Below are 24,823 nucleotides of genomic sequence, written 5' to 3' on the forward strand. Positions count from 1 at the left end.
TACCAGAAAACTACTGGAGCTAATCAATGAATTTGGTAAAGTAGCAAGATACAAATTTAATGCACAGAAATCTCTTGCATTCCTATACACTAATGATGAAAAATCTGAAAGAGAAATTAAGGAAACACTCCCATTTACCATTGCAACAAAAAGAATAAAATACCTAGGAATAAACCTACCTAAGGGGACAAAAGACCTGTATGCAGAAAACCATAAGACACTGATGAAAGAAATTAAAGACGATACAAACAGTTGGAGAGGTATACCATGTTATTGGATTGGAATCAACACTGTGAAAATGACTATAGTATCCAAAGCAATCTACAGATTCAATGTAATCCCTATCAAACTACCAATGGCATTTTTCACAGAACTAGAACAAAAAATTTCACAATTTGTATGGAAACACAAAAGACCCCCAATAGCCAAAGCAATCTTGAGAAAGAAAAACGAAGCTGGAGGAATCAGGCTCCCAGACTTCAAACTATACTACAAAGCTACAGTTATCAAGGCAGTATGGTACTGGCACAAAAACAGATATATAGATCAATGGAACAGGATAGAAAGCCCAGAGATCAACCCACACACATATGGTCACCTTATCTTTGATAAAGGAGGCAAGAATACACAATGGAGAAGACAGCCTCTTCAATAAGCAGTGCTGGGAAAACTGGACAGTTACATGTAAAAGAATGAAATTAGAACACTCCCTAACACCATACCAAAAATCAACTCAATATGGATTAAAGAGCTAAATGTAAGGCCAAACACTATAAAACTCTTAGAGGAAAACATAGGCAGAATACTCTGTGACATAAATCACAGCAAGATCTTTTTTGACCCACCTCCTAGAGAAATGGAAATAAAAACAAAAATAAACAAATGGGACCTAATGGAACTTAATAGCTTTTGCACAGCAAAGGAAACCATAAACAAGACAAAAAGACAACCCTCAGAATGGGAGACAATATTTGCAAACGAATTAACTGACAAAGGATTAATCTCCAAAATATACAAGTAGCTCATACAGCTCAATATCAAAAAAACAAAGAACCAAATCCAAAACTGGGCAGAACACCTAAACAGACATTTCTCCAAAGAAGATATACAGATGGCCAACAAACACATGAAAGGATGCTCAACATCACTAATCATTAGAGAAATGCAAATCAAAACAACAATGAGATATCACCTCACACCGTTCAGAATGGCCATGATCAAAAAATCTACAAGCAAGAAATGCTGGAGAGGGTGTGAAGAAAAGGATATCCTCCTGCACTGTTGGTGGGAATGCAAATTGATACACCACTATGGAGAATAGTATAGAGGTTCCTTAAAAAACTAAGAATAGAACTACCATATGACCCAGCAATCCTACTGAGCATATACCCAGAGAAAACCATAATTCAAAGAGTCATGTACCACAATGTTCAGTGCAGCTCTCTTTATAATAGCCAGGTCATGGAAGCAACCTACGTGTCCATGGACAGATTAATGGATAAAGAAGATGTGGCACATATATACAATGGAATATTACTCAGCCATATAAAGAAATGAAATTGAGGTATTTGTAGTGAGGTGGATGGACCTAGAGTCTGTCACAGAGTGAGGTAAGTCAGAAAGAGAAAAACAAATACCATATGCTAACACATATATATGGAATCCAAAAAAAAAAAAGTTTCTGAAGAACCTAGGGGCAGGAGAGGAATAAAGACGCAGATGTAGAGAATGGACTTGAGGATACAGGGAGGGGGAAGGGTAAACTGAGTTGAATTGCCAAAGTGGCATTGACATATATACACTACCAAATGTAAAATAGATAGCTAGTGGGAAGCAGCCACATAGCACAGGGAGGTCAGCTCAGTGTTTTGTGACCACCTAGAGGAGTGGGATGGGGGGGGGGCGGTGAGAGGGAGATGCAAGAGGGAGGGGATAAGGGGATATATGTATACATATAGCTGATTCACTTTGTTGTACAGCAGCAACTAACACAACAATGTAAAGCAATTATACTCCAATAAAGATGTTAAAAAATAAAAAAGAAAGACATTGTCTTTGTGAGTAGGGAGCTCCAAGTCAACAATCTTAGCAACACCTGCACACAGAGATCTAAGGCCTGAACTGGCAAAACTGGTCCCCTATGGGTTTTCATTTTATCTTAAGTGCTCTGAGTTTGTCCATAAAGATTCCCCAAAGCCAGACATATAAATCATGGCTAATTAAAACATTCTTTCATAGTCCCTTAAAAATGTGCACCCAGGGGCTTCCCTGGTGGTGCAGTGGTTGAGAGTCTGCCTGCCAATGCAGGGGACACGGGTTCCAGCCCTGGTCTGGGAAGATCTCACATGCCGTGGAGCAACTAGGCCCGTGAGCCACAACTACTGAGCCTGCGCGTCTGGAGCCTGTGCTCCGCAACAAGAGAGGCCGTGATAGTGAGAGGCCCGTGCACCGCGATGAAGAGTGGCCCCCGCTTGCCGCAACTGGAGAAAGCCCTCGCACAGAAACGAAGACCCAACACAGCCAAAAAAAAAAAAAAAAAAGCACTATATTCTAAAATACTAAAAAAAAAAAAAAAATGTGCACCCAGATTCACTCCAAAATTCTACTTCTAAGAATTTGTCCTAAGAAAATAATGTATGATATATATGAAAGATCAGAGCAATGTATCAATAGATGTCAACAATAAAGAATTTGGTTAAAAATATAGTATTTCCAGACGATAGAAGAATGCACAATTACAAATTTTTTAAAGAATATTTATGGATGTGGGTAATGATTGTGATACATTTTAAACAGTGAAAGGGAGTTGATAAAATATTTATAGCATATAATCACATATTTAGAAAATAATCTGTGGATTTCAGGATATGTTTATAATATGGCATTATGTGATTATTTTTAATTTTTATTCTCTGCTTCTGTATCTTCTCATTTTCTCCAATAAATATGTATTATTTGTGCAATTAAAATTAAAACAATTAAAAATAATTCATCTAAGATAGGTAAAGTATTAATTTCCTGCCATACCTGCTGATATACTTTCTGGGCATTCCCAAGGTCCCTGGAAGGAGCAACCTGGCTGGGTCCTCCTTGTTTAAGGACTTCAAGATAAGCTTGGCCTTCGGTTCATCCACTCACTGAGAAAAAGACAAAGCCTTTCTCCATACCACCTTCCTCCAGTTTACTGTCCCCAAACAGCAGGAGAAAGATTTCTTAGGTGTCAGACCTGCCATGTTTTAGAACATCAAAGGCTAATGCTCCCTGCCCTCTCTTTCAATCCTTGGGTTGGGATGAGGAGCAGGCAGGGCAAGGCAATCATTGTGTTGTATTCCCATCCTCCTCCCAAACATGTCAACAGAGATGTAAAGAAAGAGCCCATCAGGTCTGGTTACTCAGTCCTTGCATGTTTCCAGAGGAGTCTGGAACTTTGATTGACCCTTGGTGATGACCCTTGGGAATGTAGCCCTCAGGATGCCTTTTATGTTACTAATTGATGATGTTGTCGTGGATGTCTGGAGCCAGGGGGCATGCTGTATCAGCTCATCAGGACTTGTCAAGATTGATTTATGCAAACATCAAGATTGATGTTGTTCCTGGTTTCTCTGCTGGGATTCTGAATTTCAGTTACATTTCAGGTTGGTTGCATAGCAGGATGTGCCTACACGATCAGTCCTTCTTAAAACTTGGTTCCTGAGCCTTGAGCAGGCTTCTCTGGGCACAGACACTTTGAATGCATTTCAACAGTTCCCAGCTAGAGAGGAAAGTGCATTTTGTGTGATCAGAGAAGGGGAAAGACTCAGAATCCTGTGCCTGACATCTCTGGACTCCTTTCAATAAGTATCTTTTTTCTCTTGCTTGTGCTCCTTTTATTGTAATAAACCCTAGCTGTGCATATAACTTCTATTGGGTTTTGTGAGTACTTCTAGCAAATCAGAAAAGTTCAGAGTGGTGATCAGACCCCTGAAACATAACCTCTCCATTCCACCTGCGACTCCTCAAGCTACACAGTCTGCTTTGCCATTTTTATTCTCGACGAAGATGGTATTTCATATTTGTCAGAATTCATCTATGTAACAATCTTTCTGAGTATCTGAATCTAAGAGACTCTCTTCAATGGATTTCTCTTTTTGCAATTTTACACCCCCAGTTGAGGAAGTTACCAAGACACTTGTGAAGCAAGACACCACTATTTTGAACTAGAGGGCAGTATAAACAGTGGTGAGATTGCCTTTCTGACTAAAGAAAACAATGCCAGAGAGGGGCCCAGGCAGGAGACTGTGAACATGATAGCTGCAGAGAAAACCGACAGAAAAGAAGCCAAAGTGCTTAGGCTCCCAGCGGCCGCTTCCATTCTTTTAGTTCTATGGTGTCTATTGATTTGAGGCAATTATTCAGGAGACATAGTCACTGATGCTCACTGTCATTTATCTGATGACTTCTCCAATCTGAAGGGTTATTAATTCCCTGCTCAGTCTTTGTCTCTGACACTATATACTTTGTTCCTTCAGTTTTTTCTCCTAGGAAACAATTTTAAATCATTAATCACTTGTTGAGCGTCTCTAAGATGTTTTGAAATTTTATGTACTATGCATCAGGTGTAAAGTTCCATTGGTAACATAACATTTTAGCTCTTGCTATGGATCTGTCTACTGGAAAATCAATAACTTCCATCTATATGTGCTTCTCTTTTGCAATAAAGGCCAGTCTCATGTCCCCTAACTAGGAGTATACCTATAGTTGAGAGAATAAACACATTTTCCCAAGTATTTAGGTTTCTGAGAGTTTCCTGAAATGGGATAATGGGGGTGGGTGACTGCACAGTGGTAGTTTTGCTTCTTAGACACTTGAAATTTAAAATCTATGAGTCAGATTATAGTAATGGGCAAGAGCATATACATGCACACAAGTGCTTACTTTGATTAGTAATCATCCTTAAATAAATTTAACATTTTTTCAGGAGAAGAACATTTTTTAAAAAAACAAAAGCAGTTGATTGAAAAAGACTATCTTCAAGCATATGAGTTCATTTGGAACTATTTTAATTTATTTCAACATTTTCAGATGACCTATCATTCTTCTTCCAAGAAATTTTAAATTGTCTACATCGTATTCCTCTTGTTGATACTACCAGACCTATCTTCCAATATTTTCTCTTCTTCCTTCACTTTAAAACTCAAGCTGAGCATCTGACTAGAAAGGAAACAGCAGAGCTTCTGATTAATGCTTTATCTGTTTTTCAACAACAATGGCTGGACTGTTAATAAATTTAGTGAGAATTCCAATTCAATCCAGATCAATGTTAAAATCTTTTCTGCAATGTCCCTTCTATTCTGAAAGGAAGATATCAATATTTTTTCATTATATAATTCTTCAATCTATACAATCTTTGAATTAACTCATACAATTAGATAACATTGGAAGAGAAATTTATATTTGTCACACAATAATAAAGTTGACCCATCTGACTACTGGAGTATTATGTGCCTTCAGGATAATCACTGCTTGATCCGTCATTCATTGAGAGTTAGGAAGAATCTAGCATGTAATAGGAGCGAGGCCAATCATTTTTTGTAGAATGTTAAGCAATTATATTCCTATTGTCAACAGTAAAATGTTTTTTAAATTGCCCTACAAAGTAGCGCAGTATATCTAACTCATTGGATACTGAAATGTTCTTTTGCCAGAATTACAGTGTCAAACACAATGCTTTTATTGTCAATATAAAGAGGTGGTTTTTTTAAGAAGTTTCAAATTTGTTTTTAAAATAACGTAAGGACGGTTTTTCTCCTTCCTCCCTAGTTTTTTTTCTTCCTCACCCTTGAAACTCCAGGAGACAAGTGGGTACCAAACACTGAGAGTTTGAAAAGCAGAATGAGCCAAGATAAAGTAGATGTGGGTCTGGAGAGGTGAATGCATAGAAGCTCCACACATGGTAGCTCCTAGCAGTCATATGCACTACACAGTGTGCAAGATAGGAGAGAGAAAAGATCTAAACTGAAGAGTGAATAGAAAATATAATAATGCCCTACTAAAGAAAGTAGATAAGAGAACAGGTCCATTTAGGGAGGTGGTATAGCCAAGATCTAGGTGGACCTTGATTGGAATCCCAGCCTCGTGATCTCCTAATTGTGTGACTTTGGTTAAGTAACTTAACACTTCTACATTTCAGTTACTTTAATTGTAAAGGAGGAACCATGATGGCTTGTAATATAGTATTTCACAAGTGCTGTCTTGACCCAATTTTGAGATCATGCCTAAAAACTCTCAATTCCCCATGATGGGGTGTTTGCTAAGCCTACACTCCACCCCCTTCCCTGTTGGGCTCTAACACTCTGGGTTATAGCACACCCAGCCAGCTTCCAGAGGCCACAGATACCAAATACCCAGGACAGCCTCTTCTTCCTTAGGCCTGTAGAATTATTCAAAATAATCTATAAGGAGCCCACAATGCCTAGCTAACTCCACCTGGCTTGCCACATATTAGCTGCCTCCTACGGTTCCACTTGCTGTTACCCTTTCCCCAGGTGCAATCTCCTGTGTTGCCCTGCATTGGCAGTCTTCTGTAAGTAATAAAGATCTTTGCCTTTCATCTATCTGGAGGTCATTTGTCATGTCCGACCATCATCAGAACACAACAGTGTTAAAATACAGCTCTTATCTTATAATTTATAAAGACTGAGATAATGCATGTGATTTGCTTAGCACACTACCTAGTACATAATTGTTGTTTTTTCCCCTTCCTTCCACAATTTTTTCGACCCAATAAGGAGCTCTGTTTCAGGCCACAAGATAGGAGACCTCCATGGTACCATGGAGAGCAGATTCAGAAAATCAATAGAATTTTGGCTTTTAAATTCCCTATCTATTCCACTTTTCAATCTATAAAACTTTTCTGACCTGGAAAGGAAGAATTAAGATAAAGAGGAAAATAACAGATCCTGGTAAATGCCCATCAATAGAATCTGATTCTATTCATAGGAATATGATTTTGTTTTGTACCTTCCCTTAGGTCAAGTTTGGAAATGCAAATGATTACCCGGAACCTTGAGAAAGGGGTCTCACAGGATTTCACTTGCCCTTGGATTGGGAGTCACAGGGTAGATGTGTCAGCACGGGGAGCCTCAGGTAGCAGAACCAACTTTCCAGAGCTTCCAAGTAGTGTAAACAAACACATTTTTACTGTTTTCTCTAAAAAGGTCCAGGAATTTGTAAGAGAATCCGAGGACCATGGTCACATTAAAGGCATATGACTGGGGACTATGCATTAGACCAAATGGCCAGATACCAGATGGAAATGTAGACATCACAGTGGAAGACAGAGTAAAAAAATGATTATTAACAACAATCAGAGCTATAGTGTATATTCTAACAGATGCCATCATCAGATATTGGCCAAGGGCTAGACGTTTCCCACCATTGTCACAAAGCTACATCAGCCATGTAGCAGAAAAAATTATGTTCACTCAATATCTATATATTCCCACAGCTCTCTTGACCCTGGGTGGGACTGGATGACTAGTTTTAAGCAATGGACTATAATCTGTCACCCCTGGGCTGTGGCAGCGTAAGGTTCCTGTTTGACTGTCCCACAGTCTTTTCTCTATTATGGAGATCACGGAGGTAGCATGTTGAGATAGATGAGCCACAAGATGAAGCCAGTCTGGTCTTTCAAGGCATCATTTAGAAGAAAGCTGTCAGGGGAATTCCCTGGTGGTCCAGTGGTTAGGACTCTGCGCTTTCACTGCCTTGCAGGTTCAATCCCTGGTTGGGGAATTAAAATACCACAAGCCAGAAAAAAGAAAGCTGTCAGACCCACAGCAGAAATAAGCATTTATGTGATAAGTCAATGATATTTGTGTTATCATGGGTGATAGAGAATCTTGCAAATTCTTACTAACATAGGCCCCAGAATTTAGATGTCACACCTGAGAGCAAGCAATGGGGAAAAACCTTAAATTGGTTGACTGTTTTTCAAATTAATTCTGAAAAAATTTTAAGTGGTCAGTTTATGTTTTCCGCCTCTAAATAAACTGGAGATTTGGGAAAGGCAATACGTTTTGTTACAGAAAAAAAATATGCATTTATCACACATCTGAGTTTAAATGTTTGAGGAAAAACAACACTTGCTACATCATTATGAATATTATAAGATAAATACAATTTAGCATGAAGGATAAGGTATTTTGATGTCAGGTGGGTTTATGTCCCAGCAATGGCCACTTTTTGTGCAGCCTTGGAAAGCTTTTTAACCTTACTAAAATTTTACTTTCCTCATTTATGAAAGGGGGAAAATAATAATAACTTGTAAGTTTGTAGTGAACGTTAAATGAGACAATGAGCACAAAGTCCTTAACAGAGGGCCAGGCATATGGGAAGCCTTCAATCAAAGCCTATTATTATTTTAATGTTGTTGTTGTGTGGCTGAAAATCCACATAAATATAATAACTTTACAGAGTAAAGGCAAGATGATTGAATAAGTCCCCATAATACATGGAAGAAGACGATATAAGAGGACGTTCAAGATAACTAGAATGAAATATTAAGGCTTTATCCTCAGGATATTTTACAATATGTATGCGCCTCTTGCAATAGGAATTGGTGGGCAGCTAATAGAATGTGTTTTTAAAGCTTGGAATTTTTGTTTTTCTTTGTTTCTAAAAGAGGCAGAAAACCTTGGATTTATAACATTTTGTAGAACATTCTACTTATCTTCGAAATATAAGTAAGTAGAAACAGGTTCGCAAGATGGGTATCTCTCTTTTAAGAATCTATGGGTAACTTGCAAGAGCGGGTATTTCAATATTCACATGTCCCACGTGTGCTATTTGGTTTACAGTCTCCTGATTGCTATCCTGTGGTGAATTGTTCTGTTTATAGCTTTAAAATTGCTATCTGGGTGACAGTCTTCTGTTTCTAATCTTAAGATGGTTGTCTAGTGGCTTTGCTCCCTATGATTCATATTGCAGCTTAATAATACTGTGGAGGAAAATACAATTAGCTAACTATGTACCTGCTAGTTTACAGTTTTATGAGTGTAACTTGTTCTATGATATACATCTTGGGGCTTGTGATGAAATTGCTTGAAAATAGAGGTTCTGTGTGAAATTTTGCAATGTATAAATATATCTTTAAACATTTTGTTTGATATGTTCTCTCTCCATATGTATACATACATGTATATAAATATATATATAGATATTGATAAATAAATATAGATAGATACATTCCTACAGGGCTTACAAAGCTAAACAATTGCGAATTGAGGAAGCTTGGAGTGTAAAGCCGTAGGAAATAGCTGGTCTGAATTTTGACATTTATTTTAGCTTCTAACCTGTTACTCCCTTAAATACATCACAGCTTCTCCATGGTATTTTTCGTCTTACCATTATCATTTTAATTGAATTTTTTTTTTCCACATTGCGTGGCTTGCAGGATCTTAGTTCCCCGACCAGGGATGGAACCCAGGGCTCCGGCAGTGGAAGCACTGCGTCCTAACCACTGGACCACCAGGGAATTCCCTAATTGAAGTTTTGACATTGGTTCAGGATCAGATTCTATGCTGTATTACAGAAGTTGTTTCCAGTGGCCATTTAGCATGTAGTAAACCCTAGAAAATTTATCAACTTATTTATAAATTAGGTGTTTCATGTGAGGTTTTATTTCTAGAAACATTATTGTATGTAATAACACTGCTAGAGCTAGGGATAGTTATATGCCATATTCTCTGATATATGTGGGGGGACTAGTGGTGCCTTTACCGAGCAGATTTATAAGACCCTGAAAAAGGGGACACTACCAGTAGGTTCCCCACGTGGTCATTTTTTAAAAATCCTTTTACTTGTGATTATGTTGCATTTATCTCTCTTGAGTGAAAGGAACCTGATTCTCCATCATAGATGACTTGCTCCCGGGTAGTCTGAGGAGGCCAAGTGAAGTTTTCAGGGCAGTTATCAAAGGACTAATGAAGACCACTGGTGGTCTTGAATAGAGACAATTTGTCAACGTAAATTATTTTCCAATCAGAATGAGATTCCTCTGCAGCAGGAGGAGAAAGAGTAGTGTTTACCTAAGTGTAGTAAAGAAAGATACTTAAATCAGAAGACGCAGCTTTAAGGGTGAGTACCACCATTTAGTACTTGTCACATGACTCTAGATTTGTTATTTTAGTCTTATTTTCCTTATCTGCATGACTGGGGCTATTTCAATAATACTTATCTCAAAATAGTGTAGTGAGCCAAAAACCAACATACGCAGAATAAGTTTATGCATGGTCAAGCACTATACAATTAGTAGGTATTACAACTACTATGAATGAACTCACATGGTGCCACTGGAAATGTCAACTGTACCTTTTAAGGTAGTAAAGCAATAGAAACACAAGTTGTTTCTCCCTCTTCCTCAGCCTATCAGTGGGTTAAAATGCATTCAGCCTTGATGTATCTCACCCTGAACACAATAAAATGACAATGATCTCAAATAAATAGGTCAAAATATTCAAGGGAGAGAATGTGTGCATTTTCATGCAAATAGCAGGAGGTCCAATCAACGGGATCTTTAAAGACCTATAACTGAACGAATTTAAGAGAACTTACTCCAATATATTACATTGAAAATATATATTTTTTGGGAAACGATTTAGTTGACATCATATGTATTCAAATGACTAAAATAGCTTGAAAGAGTAATAGGGTGTTGAATGAGAAGTTACTGGAATCTTAAAGTTCTTACACTTCGGAAGTATGAAGGAGTAAGAAACAATATTTAAAATAGAAAAATTAGAATAAAAAACATGTTGGGAGAGGATCTTGCTCACATCACCAATATGTCTGTAACACTCTCCCACCTTACCGTGGGCTTGTCCCAAGTCACGTGAGTTGATTGCCTTTTTATGGTCCCATTCTCTCTCCCTTACTTCAACCACGGTACTAGCATTTGATATTCTTTATAACAAAAGATTTGCCAGCACCATTTTTATAAACTGAAATGAGGGCAGAAAGAAAAAAAATCATAAAAATATTAATGTTATTTGGATACAATTTACCAAATATTTCAAAAACTTTTTTAATCCCAAAGCAACAAACCAACCACAGTGAATTAAGCATAGTCTGCACAGATGAGTGAGTCTTCACACATCAATAGGCTTTTGTGCTAGACGCTAAAAACATATGGAATGTATTACATTCCAAACAACCAAAGGGTTCTGAAGAATAATGAATGAGATTCATAAACATGGACAAAAATAAGCCCATTTTCACATCTTCAGATTATTAAATCTAGAACAAATCTTCTTCTTCCCCAATTGGTTTTTCTTATGACAAATTTCTGACACAGAAGAGACCATTTGTTTCATATTTTATTGAATTTCATTTATATTAAATTAAAAATATATTTCTGACAGATTCATGTAACAAAAAGGCAGAACAGTTTTCAAATTGTTCAGCTGGGATGATCAGTGTGGAATGAGGAAAAGCAGGTCGCATTCTATAATTGCCTTGTACAGGTACAATTCTTTCCCAAGAGCCAAGAGAGGATCCTTGAGAACTAACAGAAAAGCCTAATTACAGAAATTTAAAATACTGTTTGTCCCTCATTCTCAAATGACAACAGAAAACAGGAGAAGGGAAGGAGAATGGAGTGAAGGGTTGGAGGGGAAGAAAGAATAAGGGAAATTATACTAAAAATATACCTAACATTAAAAAAGTTAGTATGTGTTAAGTGCATAATCCTTCATAGATAAAATAGAAAAAAATCAAAATAACATTACACCACACACAATTGGCATATCCTATTGTGTAAGCGAGTGCAGAGGTTGAACACATCACCATAGTGCTGAACACAGAATCACAAGTAATGTCAAAATGATAACTTCCAACCCAAAAGAAACAATCACAAGCCAATTACTTATATACAAATTAACCCTAAAGACAATTATGTTCCAAATGAAGATGTCCACAGAAGAAAATCAGAGCAACATTATCCCTATTTACAAATGCAACTAGCCATGTCTTTAACAAGCTATAAAAATACTATTCACATTTTCAAACATACAGTAGTATTTTTTGTTTGTTTATTTCAAAAAGGCAGCTAACTTTGAACACTGGGATTTAAATGAAACATCAATGGCTTACCAGCTAGGTATTTTTGCACCCCTGTCCTTTGAAGATACTTCAGAAGAGAGAGGGCTTGTTTTCTTTTTACAAGTTAAGAACATGAGGAAATGAATACAAATGTATATAATACCTTAAGCCTCTGCCTTTTTGGTAAAGTGTTTCCCTTTGTCACCTGAACTGATCTTCGTCAACTAGTCAACTACTTTGATGCGTATATGAGATGAGCGTTTAAGAGATGATTTCACGTGACATTTTGTGCTCTGAATTGTCTTGCAGATCGATCTCATTTTCATTTGATCTTGTTATAATGGTGCTCAGGAAAGATGAACACCTAGTCATGTCGTGTGAAAATGAAGTTTTGACCTGCAGCAATGCAAGTCCCTGGTGCTCACGACAGGAGATGTAGACACACCAGCCAGTGAGGTGTGCATTCAAAGTTAGCTGCCCTTGCACAGCTGCTCAGTTTAATAATCGACCCATTTAACAGCAGTACCAATTTATGCTACAATATTCCAAAGTACCTTACTTTAAAAGAACAGCTTACATATCTACACTTAGAAAATAACTTTCATAGTTGATTACTGGAGTAATCCCAAAGGATTCTTGGAGTACTGTGGTGTAGCCCCCTCACGCCCCCCTCCCAGCCCCTGAGAGATCCAGAAATATACAGGAAAATGACTCTCACATTAGGGAAAAGGTACACCCCCCCACTAACTGAAAATTCTGGAAATGGTACTCAAGATTCAGGTTATGTCAATACTTAGGAGGTATGATTTGCTTTCCTTCATAACAGCTACAGGCCTGGGGGAAACAGCTACACATCAGGGATAAAAATAGCAGTAAAGGCAAAGTGGTTTGGACAAGTTAGACTATTGCCTACAGGTATGAAACTTTGTTTTCTTATATTTGTACAAATAAAACCACTTATTGTGACATGGGTAAAACACTTAGAGCATTGAAAGACAAATATCCTTAAAAAGCAAAAGTAGAGAAAAAATGGCAACCTATTAGACAACATGGATTTTCATTTCAGTGAAACTGCACTCATTATACATTTGTCAGAGGGATGAATGATCCAGTAAAGAGCTACAGGTGGTTCTCAGAGCTGAATAGCCTTTACCTTTATGATAATAAGACTCTTCATTTATCAAAAAAACAAAATATATATACAGCAGCTGTAAAATATTTGCAATCAGGAGCAAAGTAAGATAAATAAAGTAAATAAGTTAATTTGCTGGCAAAAATAACTTATTATAATGTAAAGTTTTCATGAAAAGATTAAATCTAAAACCTACCAAGGGTATGTGCACATATGTGAGTTTCAAGATTCATCACAGGGCTGACTCGACTCAAATTCCTACAGAGAAGGACATAGTAAGAGAATCGATCTTCATGGAAAAGCATAATTTTAGCATCATAAAGTATGCTCTGTGCAGTCATTTATTTGAGAAATAATTTAAACAATGTCCAAATTGCTACTATCTTTTATGGAAAAGTCAGACATTTGAGGGCAGAGGCTAAATCAATGTTTTACAAAGCAGCACATGGGACCTCAGAGTTCCACTATGGCTTAAGACAGGCACAGCATCAAGAGGGCCGCTTTGAACTAGGGTGGCAGAAAAGTAAGGAAAATGGAGTAGTTGTGCCAATGGTAAAAGAAGTAAGGGCAGCATTTTCCTTAAGGTCCAGAGAGAAATGAATTGTTTCTGTGATTCCTAACAAGATAATCACTTACTTGCAAAGCTGACTGTCAGGGAGTATTTTCCAGGGGAAGCATGTGAAAACCTCCATGAAACTGGGACTTAAGAGTCTTTTCAGCTCATGACTAGAGAAGCATTTCTTCTGCCCAAAAGATCACCTGGCTGTGAAGAGGTGAGACAGGGGTCTGCAAAAGTGACACATCCTACATTTTTGCACCTTTACAAAATCAGTGGGGCTTGAACCGAGTGTCTGAAAATTTTATTTTATAGAGACTTTTGTTTAATGAAAAGAACAAGTAGCCCATGGTGCTAGAGCCATGTGTCCACATAAACTGAAGGACTCCTGATCCAACACCGTGCCCACATCAGCTTAATGTTTGCAATTGTGGAAAGAACTACTTTTGTAAAGGCTCTCTGGTATTAGAAAAATTGTATTAATTCTACCCAGAAGTATAAAAGCTGGCCCCTTTGTAATATCAGTAATACCAAGGTCTCTACTGATAGTGTTATTTTAAAATGATGCCCAGTCTACATCTGTACACTCTTATTCGTTCTTAAGCAAATGGCAATCAGCAGATATAAGTCTGCCTTTAGGTGTCTGCGTGGGTACCAGGCTGTCCTTCAAAGACCATATGCATAAAGAGAGGCCCAGCAGAATTCTCTGCCCATAGGATATACAGTAGATTTAGTTTTCTGGCTTTTCAACAACTAGAAGCTTATCCACCTGGATTTCTTATTTGCCCTATTAAAAATCATCTGGCTATCAACTATTGTCCAGAACAATGGAAATACAGCAGTTTGAAATGCTTGCTTTAGCATTGATTTCTCAGAATATTGTTAATTAATTCCTTGGGTTCTTTTTGGAGATGGGAGGGTATCATAGAAAAAAGAAAGGATATGTCACAAATTAAATGCATTTTGTTTGTTTACTAAATGACACCACTCATTTTTTTGTCTCTGCATAAGGTAATAGAACATTTATATTTCCTTCACTTCATTTTGAAACCTCTTACTTAAAGTCATCTGTAACATATTTGCCTGTTAAACTCTACAAGGTGGTATTTGCAAAACAAATTTGAAAACTTCCTCTTGCATGTAATACATTTTACAAATGGTAAAGGAATAAGAGAATGAGAAAAAAATAATTGTAATGCTTTAAAGCAAGTTTTCATAAGTGGAACCTGCTTTTTATATGCCCACTTTCAGCTCAACCTAACAAATAACAATTTTAAATGGCAAACATTTTTTACTATGCAAAATCCATCCTACATTTTCATATCCTGCATTTTATTTTGCTACATTATATTTTGTGGTTAGTTTTCTAGTTTGATTTATTTAATAGTATTAAAATCATTTAACATCTGTTAACCTAACTAAATCTACATCTTACAGCATTATCATGGTTCTGTCCAGATATATACATGCTTTCATAATCACTTTTTCTATTACCTTATGAACTACATATACTAGTTAAATAACCAACATTTATAGATGGATGAATAATTCAAGTTTTGAAATAAAGTTTAGATAGCTCTAGAAAAACATGTATTTACATCCTTCCCTGTCGGGCTTAACCAATTTCCTTTTTTTAAATTTTTGACACTTCAAAAAGCATGTTGATAACCCTTTCAACTTCATGTAGGGACAGCACCTCACAGTCCTACTGGTTTGTCCTAGGCACTGGAAATATACATGATCTTCATGCCAAGTCCTGATTTTACAAGGTATTAACACATACATTATACACTTAGAAGAACACTATTTCTCCTCTCCAGCTACAAATATTCAGTCATTCTTCCTGATCTACTAAGAAAACAATCTCAAAGTTTTAGTTTATACATTTTAATATGATTTGAGTTTTGCATTGTTTTTCATTCCATTTCAAGAATATTACCCGAGAAAAACTCTCATCCTAACCTGTGCCACTAATACTTGGAAAATCAATTTCTACTTGTAGTTCAAGCATCTCTTTGTGGTTCAGGATGCTTTGCGGTTCTGGGTCTACCTTGGTTTAGAAAACTTCTTTTCTCACCTGCCTAAGAACCACTGCCCTAAATAACCATTTAATTATACAGTTTTTCTTACCTGGAAATAAGATTCCCCAAGATAGGTATAAGCTACAAGATTTGGTGATTTAAAAAATACAGTCTGTGTAATTTGACTATTAATTTTCTTCAAATTTACTTAATTGGTTCTGCATATTTGCACTGATATAACTAGCTTACGATAATCTGATATTCTGATGCACTTCACAGGTTTTAATTGGCATTTAAAATTTCACTCTACTGAGTTGAATAAGTTATTCTTTGGAACAAATGAAACTTTCTTTTTCTCCCTCTCATACACTCTGAAATATGTTTTCCTAGGGGGACAAAAATAAATCAAAAGAGAAACCCTAAAACAACTGAAATCAAGTATGTGCTACAGAAATCATTCAAAAGGAACAATAAAGTTCTTGTGAAGCATTTTGGGTCATTTTGGATTATACTTGCATCTATCTCCAGTTATTAGTACCTGATGTGTAATGGTCTTATGTTCCTAGGATGACAGAGACACTACCTTCACTGAATACATTTCTATTACCTTAACAGTAAAATAATTATTTTTCTTTCCTTCTTCAATATAAGTGATTCTGCTTTTCATATCCCCATAGAAACCATATGAATATTGTAAATCAGGAAAAAAAGTCAAGTTCTAGTATCCAACAAGGATGCTGTCAGTGATGAGTTGGTACAGATTTATTTAGAAAGAGTGGTTTATATCTAAACTTTCATAAACACTGATGTGAGGACCCCTTTTCCTGGATATTCCTCTGACTGGGTGAAAGAGCTCTGAGCTGTTAGGCTGTGGCTCCTGAATCATTCTGTGTCTTCAACCCTGGGAAGTTCATGTTTGAATTTCACTGGAAGAGCTCTCACAAACCCCTCCCTTGCTCAACCTCAGCCTTTAAGCTTCCCTCACTTTTCATAACTCAGGAAGAAACCAATCCCAATTTCTCCAATGTTCCTGGCCAAAGACCAACATCTATTGTTGATTTAATGGTTAAGTTAGAATCCATATAGGACAATTAGCCAGTGATACAATATCCTTCTAGAACAGTTTGTGTTTGAATGGTAACACTGAAACTATCCTATTTGCTAACTTCAGGAACTTGTAGGGTGTTTCACTCATGTCCCACATGAGTTCACAGGAGATCTTTTAACAAAGAGTTGATTTTATATGACTATTCATAAAATAGTCCATGCAATTGTATTCCTTGAATTATATAAAAAAATTAAATGTCATGCCAAATAAATCTGGATTGTAAAATTTTAAAGTTAGGGATAGTATTGCATTTATCTGGGTGTTCCCCACATAACACAGTGCTTTCAGTAGACTATAAATAAATATGAGTTGAAAAAATAAGGGAGCTGAATGGATAGATAGATCTACTTTTCAAAATAGGCAGAAACCTTGATTTCTTTTCATCCTTTTTTCTAAACTCTCCTCTTTGCCAATAGAGATTTTTAGTCTAGTTGCTTTCAATTAGGTTATACATTCAAATTTGATCCCAATACTTTAACATTGGAAAGAAATATTTTTAAAAAATTCCAAATGAATTAGGCCAGATTTTCCTAAAAGAGAGAGATTTCTATCCAATTTTTCTAATTACTGACCTGAGGCCCCCTTTTCCTGAAAACTCATTCCTACCATTTGTTCCCATTGCTCATCTTAACTCAGTAGGTATTCTTTAAAATGATACACAAGAAAGGTGGCTCTAGAACTAGGATGCTGTGTTTGAAGAAAAAGAGTTATTATATAAAGTATCAAAAGAGTAGTATGTTGGATATTAAAATAATTACATGAGAAGTTTTTTCACATTTATTTACAACTTTTGACCCAAGGACCTATTTATAAGCAGTGAATGTTTGTATTTCTTTTTATTATACCAATTTATGTGCAAAGAGTTACCTTCCACTTCTTAATATAAATAGAGTCTCATACTAGAAATTCCATGGAATTCAAGCCAATCCTTACTTGCATTCCTTCAAGTGGAGTATACAAACTGGACAATTTTCCTTGTTTAGGAAATGTGATATCACATGTTGATCATGTGCTGACCCTCTCACCATAATCCCAAAGTGTTCCAAAGTCCTAATTTGCTTGGTTTGGCATTTCCACAGTCTTTCTTTATCTTAGCTCTTTTTTTAAAAAAAAGTACTTAAATGAATTATTTTGCTGGTTGCTTCCATATTGCTTCATTCAAAATCCAAAATGGAGTTCAGAAAGAGAACAAATAAAATTATAGCTTAAGTGCAAACTACATTTCTGAGTATCTGCCAAGTAGACATACCCAATCCAGTGTGTTTCTTCCAGTTCAATGGATTCCCCATTGGACCACCCCTGAAAGTGTCAGTAGTTTTCATGAACCACACAGAACTGTCTCTTAGTTTCCCTTCTACTCTTAACATTACCAACTGCCTATCAAGTACTGTCATTCATAGAGGGGAAGAAAATGTTGAAGAATGTAAAAGATTGCGGGGGGGTACATATTCAATAGTGTAAAACACAAAAGTAAGATTTGATGTTACATTTGACTGATATCTTGGCCTCCCCTTCTAATTTTAAAGACTGCATATTTAAAATAGTGGCCATTTCACCATATTAAAATATTTCTTTTTACAATTCTTTCAATTTATAGCAACACCTAAGAAGGTCTGATGTAAAAATGTTTGCAACTATAAATTAAAGCTGAAAAGAGGGGAGAAAGTAATATGAAGAGACAGATCAAAGCAAAACAAAATGAAAAAAACAAAAAAGCTCTCCAAATATAATTACTAGTTATAACTTTGATGAAGATTCAAAACTTATGAAAGCTGAGTTGGCCATTCTTGCTTGTCAAGATTGAAACTGTCTGAGAAAGAGATTGGATTTTCAATCTTAGTTACTATCATACATTATAAAAAAGGTTATGGTTTTGTTCTTCTGGAAACATCATTAGGATTTCCAGGGATGCGGAAAATGTACACATCGGTTCCTGCAGCTTGGGTCTTTCAAGCATGTGCATTGAAATACAGGAAGGAAGGAAGGAAGGAAGGAAGGAAGGAAGGAAGGAAGGGAGGGAGGGAGGGAGGCAAAGAAAAAAACGTAAAAAAAAGTTGGGAACTAGTTTGACAGCAGGCAGTATTGCCTCCTATTTGCTGCTCCTTCTCTAGCTGTTCCAGTCTCCTGACCAACCCATGCAGAGAAATGAAGAAACAGTGTGGTTCCTCCTGTCTTTCTCTTTCAGTCCTTCCTTCTAATGTTCAAGTTAGATAAGCACATAACTATCATTGAATCTTGATACCTTCCACTGGGAAGTGTCAAAACTACTGGCCTTGAGAGTAGAGGGAAGACCACAAGAGAAAGAGAGGCGGTGGGGAAATTGGAGCGGACGTCTCTCTCCACCTGAAAACCACTGCTGAGCTTACACCACAGTATTCCGGTGTCTGTAGGGCGGAGGAGGCAGCACAGTGCCTGGCTTCAGCGAGAACTCAGAGAGGTATTCGGGATTCTCTGCCACAACAGGCCGGATCCGTCCATTTTGTTTATAAAAATATTTTGTGCTGTACTCCTGCAGGTAGTCTGGGTGCTGAAGGGTGCTCCGGGGTGGCAGGCTGTGGTTCCAGTAGTCAGGGTTGTCGAATGCTTTCTTGGCCTTCTCTGGCACAGACAGTACGTTGTTCTTCAGGTATTCAGCGTTCCCCAAGGCGTTGGCAAAGGTGTTGAGGTACAGTGGCTCATTCACATACTCATCCTCTGCCTTGGGTGGACCATGGGAAGCACTGTGATATTCGGGATTATCCAAAGCTTGAAGGTCTCCATTTTTCCTCCGAGAGACAAAAGGGTTCTCCTCCACAGGGTTCAGGTATTCTGATGTAATACAAAAGTATCAGTTAACATCTACTTTCTGGAAAATGTTAATCAGACCACGGTTATACAGAATGGTTAGCTTCTTTTTCCAGGACAATAAAGCCACATATTTCAGGAATTTTCACAAAAATTTTTTTGTTGATTACTACTATCATATGAAAGAGGAGTAAGTGGGCAAAAAATGTTAGTGGCAAGACAAGGCACCAACAAGGCCAGGGCCAGAGTCCCTGTCCCCTAGATTGTTCTTCTTTCCTTCTGCTTGCATTTGTCTCTCCTACTTATGGGGCCAGTTGTTTAAATGCTTCTATTTTCTAAAAGTTGGTAATTTATGTTGGAAGATAAGACAACCTATCAAGGTTAAATAGCCTTTAAATATGGAGAAATGAGAATTTTTAAAGAATATTGGAAGATCAAAATGTCTACAGATTAACTCCATGTCAAGATAACTGGATGAAGTGAAATAAAAGTATTTTTTAGTCTACATAATTTGCTTAGAATGTCTGCATAGGTAACAAGGATTTGATTACAGATGTTCCCTCAGAAAGATTTACACACAGGAAAGAAAACATCTAAGGAAAAGACTCAACTAATCAAATCATATAGACATCTAACATGCCTCTATATTGACTTGTTTGACAAAACATATGCTTAACAATAAATATAATTGTAACATTTATTTCCAATGGCTAATCATAATCATAAAATAGCAAACTATTAGTTGGAATCATATGAAGTTGCTATTTTGTAGGTTGAAACCAGTCATATAGCAGCTATTTTGTATGATTCAGTCTAATAAATAGGTATTGGGCTAGAATAGGTACTGGGCTAGAATTTTTAAAAATACTGCTAATTAATGCTGCTTTCCTCATGTTTAATTCTATTCCTATGTTTATAGTATAGAATATATGTAGACATACATACACATATATAGTAGACCCTCTTTTTAAATATATGCACAAAAATGACACTTAAGCTATTCCTACTTTGGTGTTGGGGTAGGGAGAGGGCATAACTGTTTGTTGAGATGCTATCATTCTGAAACAAACTTTCTATCCCCTATACTAAACCCAACATGTAGAGAGAAAAATCTCATCAACCCAGGGTTATTTTTTCCTGGATATAGGCCTACTGGATATAGTTAACTATTTAGCGTCATGTGCAAGTTAAAAGACAGTAATGAATATCCCACCATCATATACACAGATTACAGTTCAATAATTTACAAGGCACTATTATTTCATTCCTTTTTACAATCCTGTGAAAAAGGAAGTGCAAGGTGTATTCTTCCAGCATTATAGACAGAAAATTGAGATTAAATGATGTATGAAGGATATAATTTGTGTTGAACTAGAATTCAAATTCCCTAACTCCCGTTGAATAATCTTGTTCTACTGCACTGTTTTCCCCTACAGGAGTAGGCTGAACTTTACACTTCATCATAAGTTTTAATTTGAATGGTTCTCAAAGCTACTGTCATTTTAAGAAAAATATATGAAAAATACCTATAAGGGAGTCAGAATTGGATTTTTCTTATCAGAGTCCTGAAACTTCTTAATTGAAAGTATAGGAATGTCTATACTAAAATTCTCTACTCTCTGAGAACTGGGCTAGAGTTCTACATAAATGTGGGTCTCCTAGTACTCAGAGATAAAATCTGGGGTTGGTCTACAGTGAGTCTACACAGACTGACTTGCCTTTCTCTTAGAAGGTTCAAGTTACCTTTTCTCAAAGCAATCTGCTTATCTATTGTCCTGATGCAAATTTGTATAGCCATGTAGTTCTGTAGATAGGAATAATTTTATCGTTGAGTTGAGAGTCCTCCCAGAGAGCATTTCACTTTGGGGGCATCTGTCAAATCTTCTCAAAACCTACATTTGTGTCACTATTGGGCTACTGTCAACATCCAATTCTTCGTTACAGTAATACTTTCATACATATAGAGGTGGATATATTTTAATAGGTTATTGACAATATGTATTTAGGCATCCCTTAATTGCATACTATAAAAGTGAATATAACTGCATATTAAGTGAGACAATGGGCCTTTATACAGAGTCTTAATATACAGTTTACTGTGACACTGAAGACTCTGAGAAACAGTCACCAGTTTTTAATAACAATCATCTATCTTCTTTTTCTGATGCTGTTAACATAAAAGGAAAGAGGCTTTCTCAAAATTGAAATGTTATCTGATTTGGGTGTTTAACATTTCTACTACTAACTTTGTAAAGTTATTTCTGTTCTTTGTAAAGGCACAAACTATGAATATTTTCAAGATGTGATGGTATACATATAAGTATATACAGGGTCAGAACTTTAATTTTTGAAATGTATCATACAAGAAGTCATAATTTCTTATAATAAACTAGGTCATTTAAATGACACCATTTTAATGCATCAATCAAGTCTTTTATTGGTGCCATTGAAAGCTTTGGACATTTTTACCAACAACATCAGTCTTTATGATCTCCACAATAAGTCCAATGGAGCAAGGGTTCTGAAATCTTGTGATATGCTACCTCATTCAAATATTCCAATAAAGATATGTTTAGATCAGTGCTTCTCAAACTTGATTATGCATAAAAATCACCTGGGGATCTTGTTAAAATGCAGATTCCTATTCAAGTGGGGCCTGAGATTCTGGTTTCTAAAAAAGCCCCTAGATGATGTGGACACTTTTGATTCAGAAAGCCTACTAGGAATAGCAGTAGCCTAAGCCTTTTGTGGATCACAGATTTTACATAGGCAGATAGTTTGGCAATTTCCCTTCCATACTTTGCTTATTTTGATAGAGACAAATGTCGAGTGGCAATCATTTCTGAACATTCTGCTTGTACCTTGTTTGGGTTTGTCTCGCATAGGGGTCATGTAACCTTCTTCATCCAGCTCTCCTCGTGGGCTCCGTTCTGGGGCGAATACTGTGGGGTCAGCGCTGTACCTCTGGGTGCTGCTGTCCTCTTGGACGTGGGGTGCCACGGACTTGCGTAAGGTGCCGTTACAGCAGGAGTCATCAAAAATCTCGGCGGTAGCCCCCTGAGCAACTGGGGCTTCTGGGATTGTGCTGGTGGTGGCCCTATAGGGCATGGGCACTCCTTGTTCTGCAGCAAAACCCCCATCTCGGTACACAAACTGGTTCTGTCAATAGTAGAAACACATTTGGACCAAAGGTATTGTTAGGAATAGCTGTCAAAAATATGGATGTTAATAACCAAAAGAATATGGAAGTTTGTCTTTCAGAGATAAGTCAGAGTTTCTTAATTGAGTTTTTCCCCCTAATAGTCAATGAGTTTGAATTAGACTAGAAACACCTAAAATTCCAATTTTTCTTATAAAATAAATCAATTGTGGGAAAACATTTTGGAAATATATATTTTAATTTTACTAACCACCTAACACATGATCTAATAAAAAGTATTTCATGTTCCTTTCCCACAACTGCCTATTTTTAATGTAAAAATTCAAAGTGAATCTTCAAGACAAATGGCAATGTCATTAACTATAGGCAGTTGCCATTAAGAACAGAAGCACAGTGATGCAGTTTGAATGGTGATGTTTCCTTATTGCCTTCTAGTCTGTGGTTACTGTGACTCTGAGTCTCTAGTATCTAACTAGAGAATCATCACTGAGATACTGACTTTTTAGCCCAAGACCTAAAATCGTGGAAGTAAAGATAACCTCTTTACCCAGAAGCATGACGTATGAGCCCAGGTAAATTCTTCAGATAAAAATCAAAAGCTACTATTGATGCATGATATCTCAACTCTGGTTTATCTACTGAGATAAAACATATCTACATAGGCAGCTACACAATCTACAGTAAATTCTTAACTCACTGTTGGCAAAGGCAAAATGAGGAAATCATGGTGAGGCAAGAAAGGAAACATGATAAGCAAAGACCAAAAATCCTAAAAGATGAAGGTTGATTGTGAAATACTTACTCCTGACATGGGGGTGTAGGCAGGAGGAGGGCTGTGTCCAATTTCACTCTAATAGGAAAGAAAAATGGAATGATGGATGTAATAAGAGGTAACATGAATGAAAAAAAAAAAAAAAGAACAGAAAAGAAAAAAAAAAGAAAAGCCACATGAGTTGTATGAACCAAAGGGGAAAACATGCACAACAGTGACGTTTGCTAAACAGTAAAATTTTATGCACTCTGACGACAAGCAAGTTTATTTATATTTTCTGAGGATATTGAATATTTTAATTCAGTCCCTGTAAAGAAGAATTATATAGAAAAAGTAAAATTTTAAATGGATTAAAAATTAAGTTGACAATAAATATTCTTCTGATTAACCCTGGAAGAAAGGGAAAAGCAGTAAATTAACTTGAGTTGTAAATGAGGAACCCTTTCCTTTGTTACATGTTAAATGACTGGAATGGCCACATATCACAGCATTAACTTTCCTCTCATAAGAAGAAATTTATCTAAAAGGAGATAGAGGTGGACTTCAACTTGCCTGGAATAATTTTTGCTATCAAGTTACATTTATTTTTCACCATTTCAGCAAAGGGTCAACTTCTTAGCCTCTTCTATAAAAAGGTACATAATATTTTCTCATCAGTCTTTTCTTTTTTAAGTGAAGAAAAAGCAGAAAATCTTGGAAAATCGTTTTCTTTACCGGAAACACGCTTTGCATACATTAATTTTATGTGTTTAGAATCAGTTGAAATTAGATTGCAATTAAAAAAAAAAGACATAGTCTTATGGCTTAAAACTCTAGCCTATGGGTTAAATAAAAGTCAATATAAAAATATGATAAAATATTAAGGACAACATTCCTTATGGTAAGTACAGGGGATGTATGAACACCACGTCTGTTTCCTAGCGAAAAATTATATATATATATATATATATATATAAATAAAATATCAATCATTTATTAAACACATTTCTTGAGAAACCATGGTCTATGTATGCGCCAGCCACTTTTCTTAGCACTAGAAATAATGAATAATGCAAATAAAAACAGTTGATTTTATGAACTTTGCATTCTCTACCTTCTGGATTTAACTGAACAGAGATGACTAAATAAACCTCAAAGACAACATCTTGAAACATCTATGAAACAGAGCTAAATCTTATTCCAGATCAACATTTTTATAATTTAGAGATTCAT

At 36.4% G+C, this 24,823-nt stretch overlaps 1 protein-coding gene across 1 annotated transcript in view; it reads right to left on the bottom strand.

Annotated features, from left to right (window-relative positions):
* Positions 1-11,339: 11,339 nt before the first annotated feature.
* Positions 11,340-24,823, bottom strand: part of ERBB4 (erb-b2 receptor tyrosine kinase 4) — a 1,174,475-nt gene continuing 1,160,991 nt past the window's right edge. Inside the window, exons 27-29 of the mRNA XM_082466966.1 lie at positions 23,642-23,689; positions 22,541-22,838; positions 11,340-19,703 (exon numbers count right to left, since the gene is read on the bottom strand). Coding sequence (XP_082323092.1) covers positions 19,258-19,703; positions 22,541-22,838; positions 23,642-23,689 — 792 coding nt within the window. The 3' untranslated portion in view covers positions 11,340-19,257. The remainder of the gene's footprint in view (positions 19,704-22,540; positions 22,839-23,641; positions 23,690-24,823) is intronic.

Source organism: Balaenoptera physalus, assembly GCF_965194825.1.
Source record: "Balaenoptera physalus genome assembly, chromosome: 6".
Taxonomy (NCBI): Eukaryota; Metazoa; Chordata; class Mammalia; order Artiodactyla; family Balaenopteridae; genus Balaenoptera; species Balaenoptera physalus.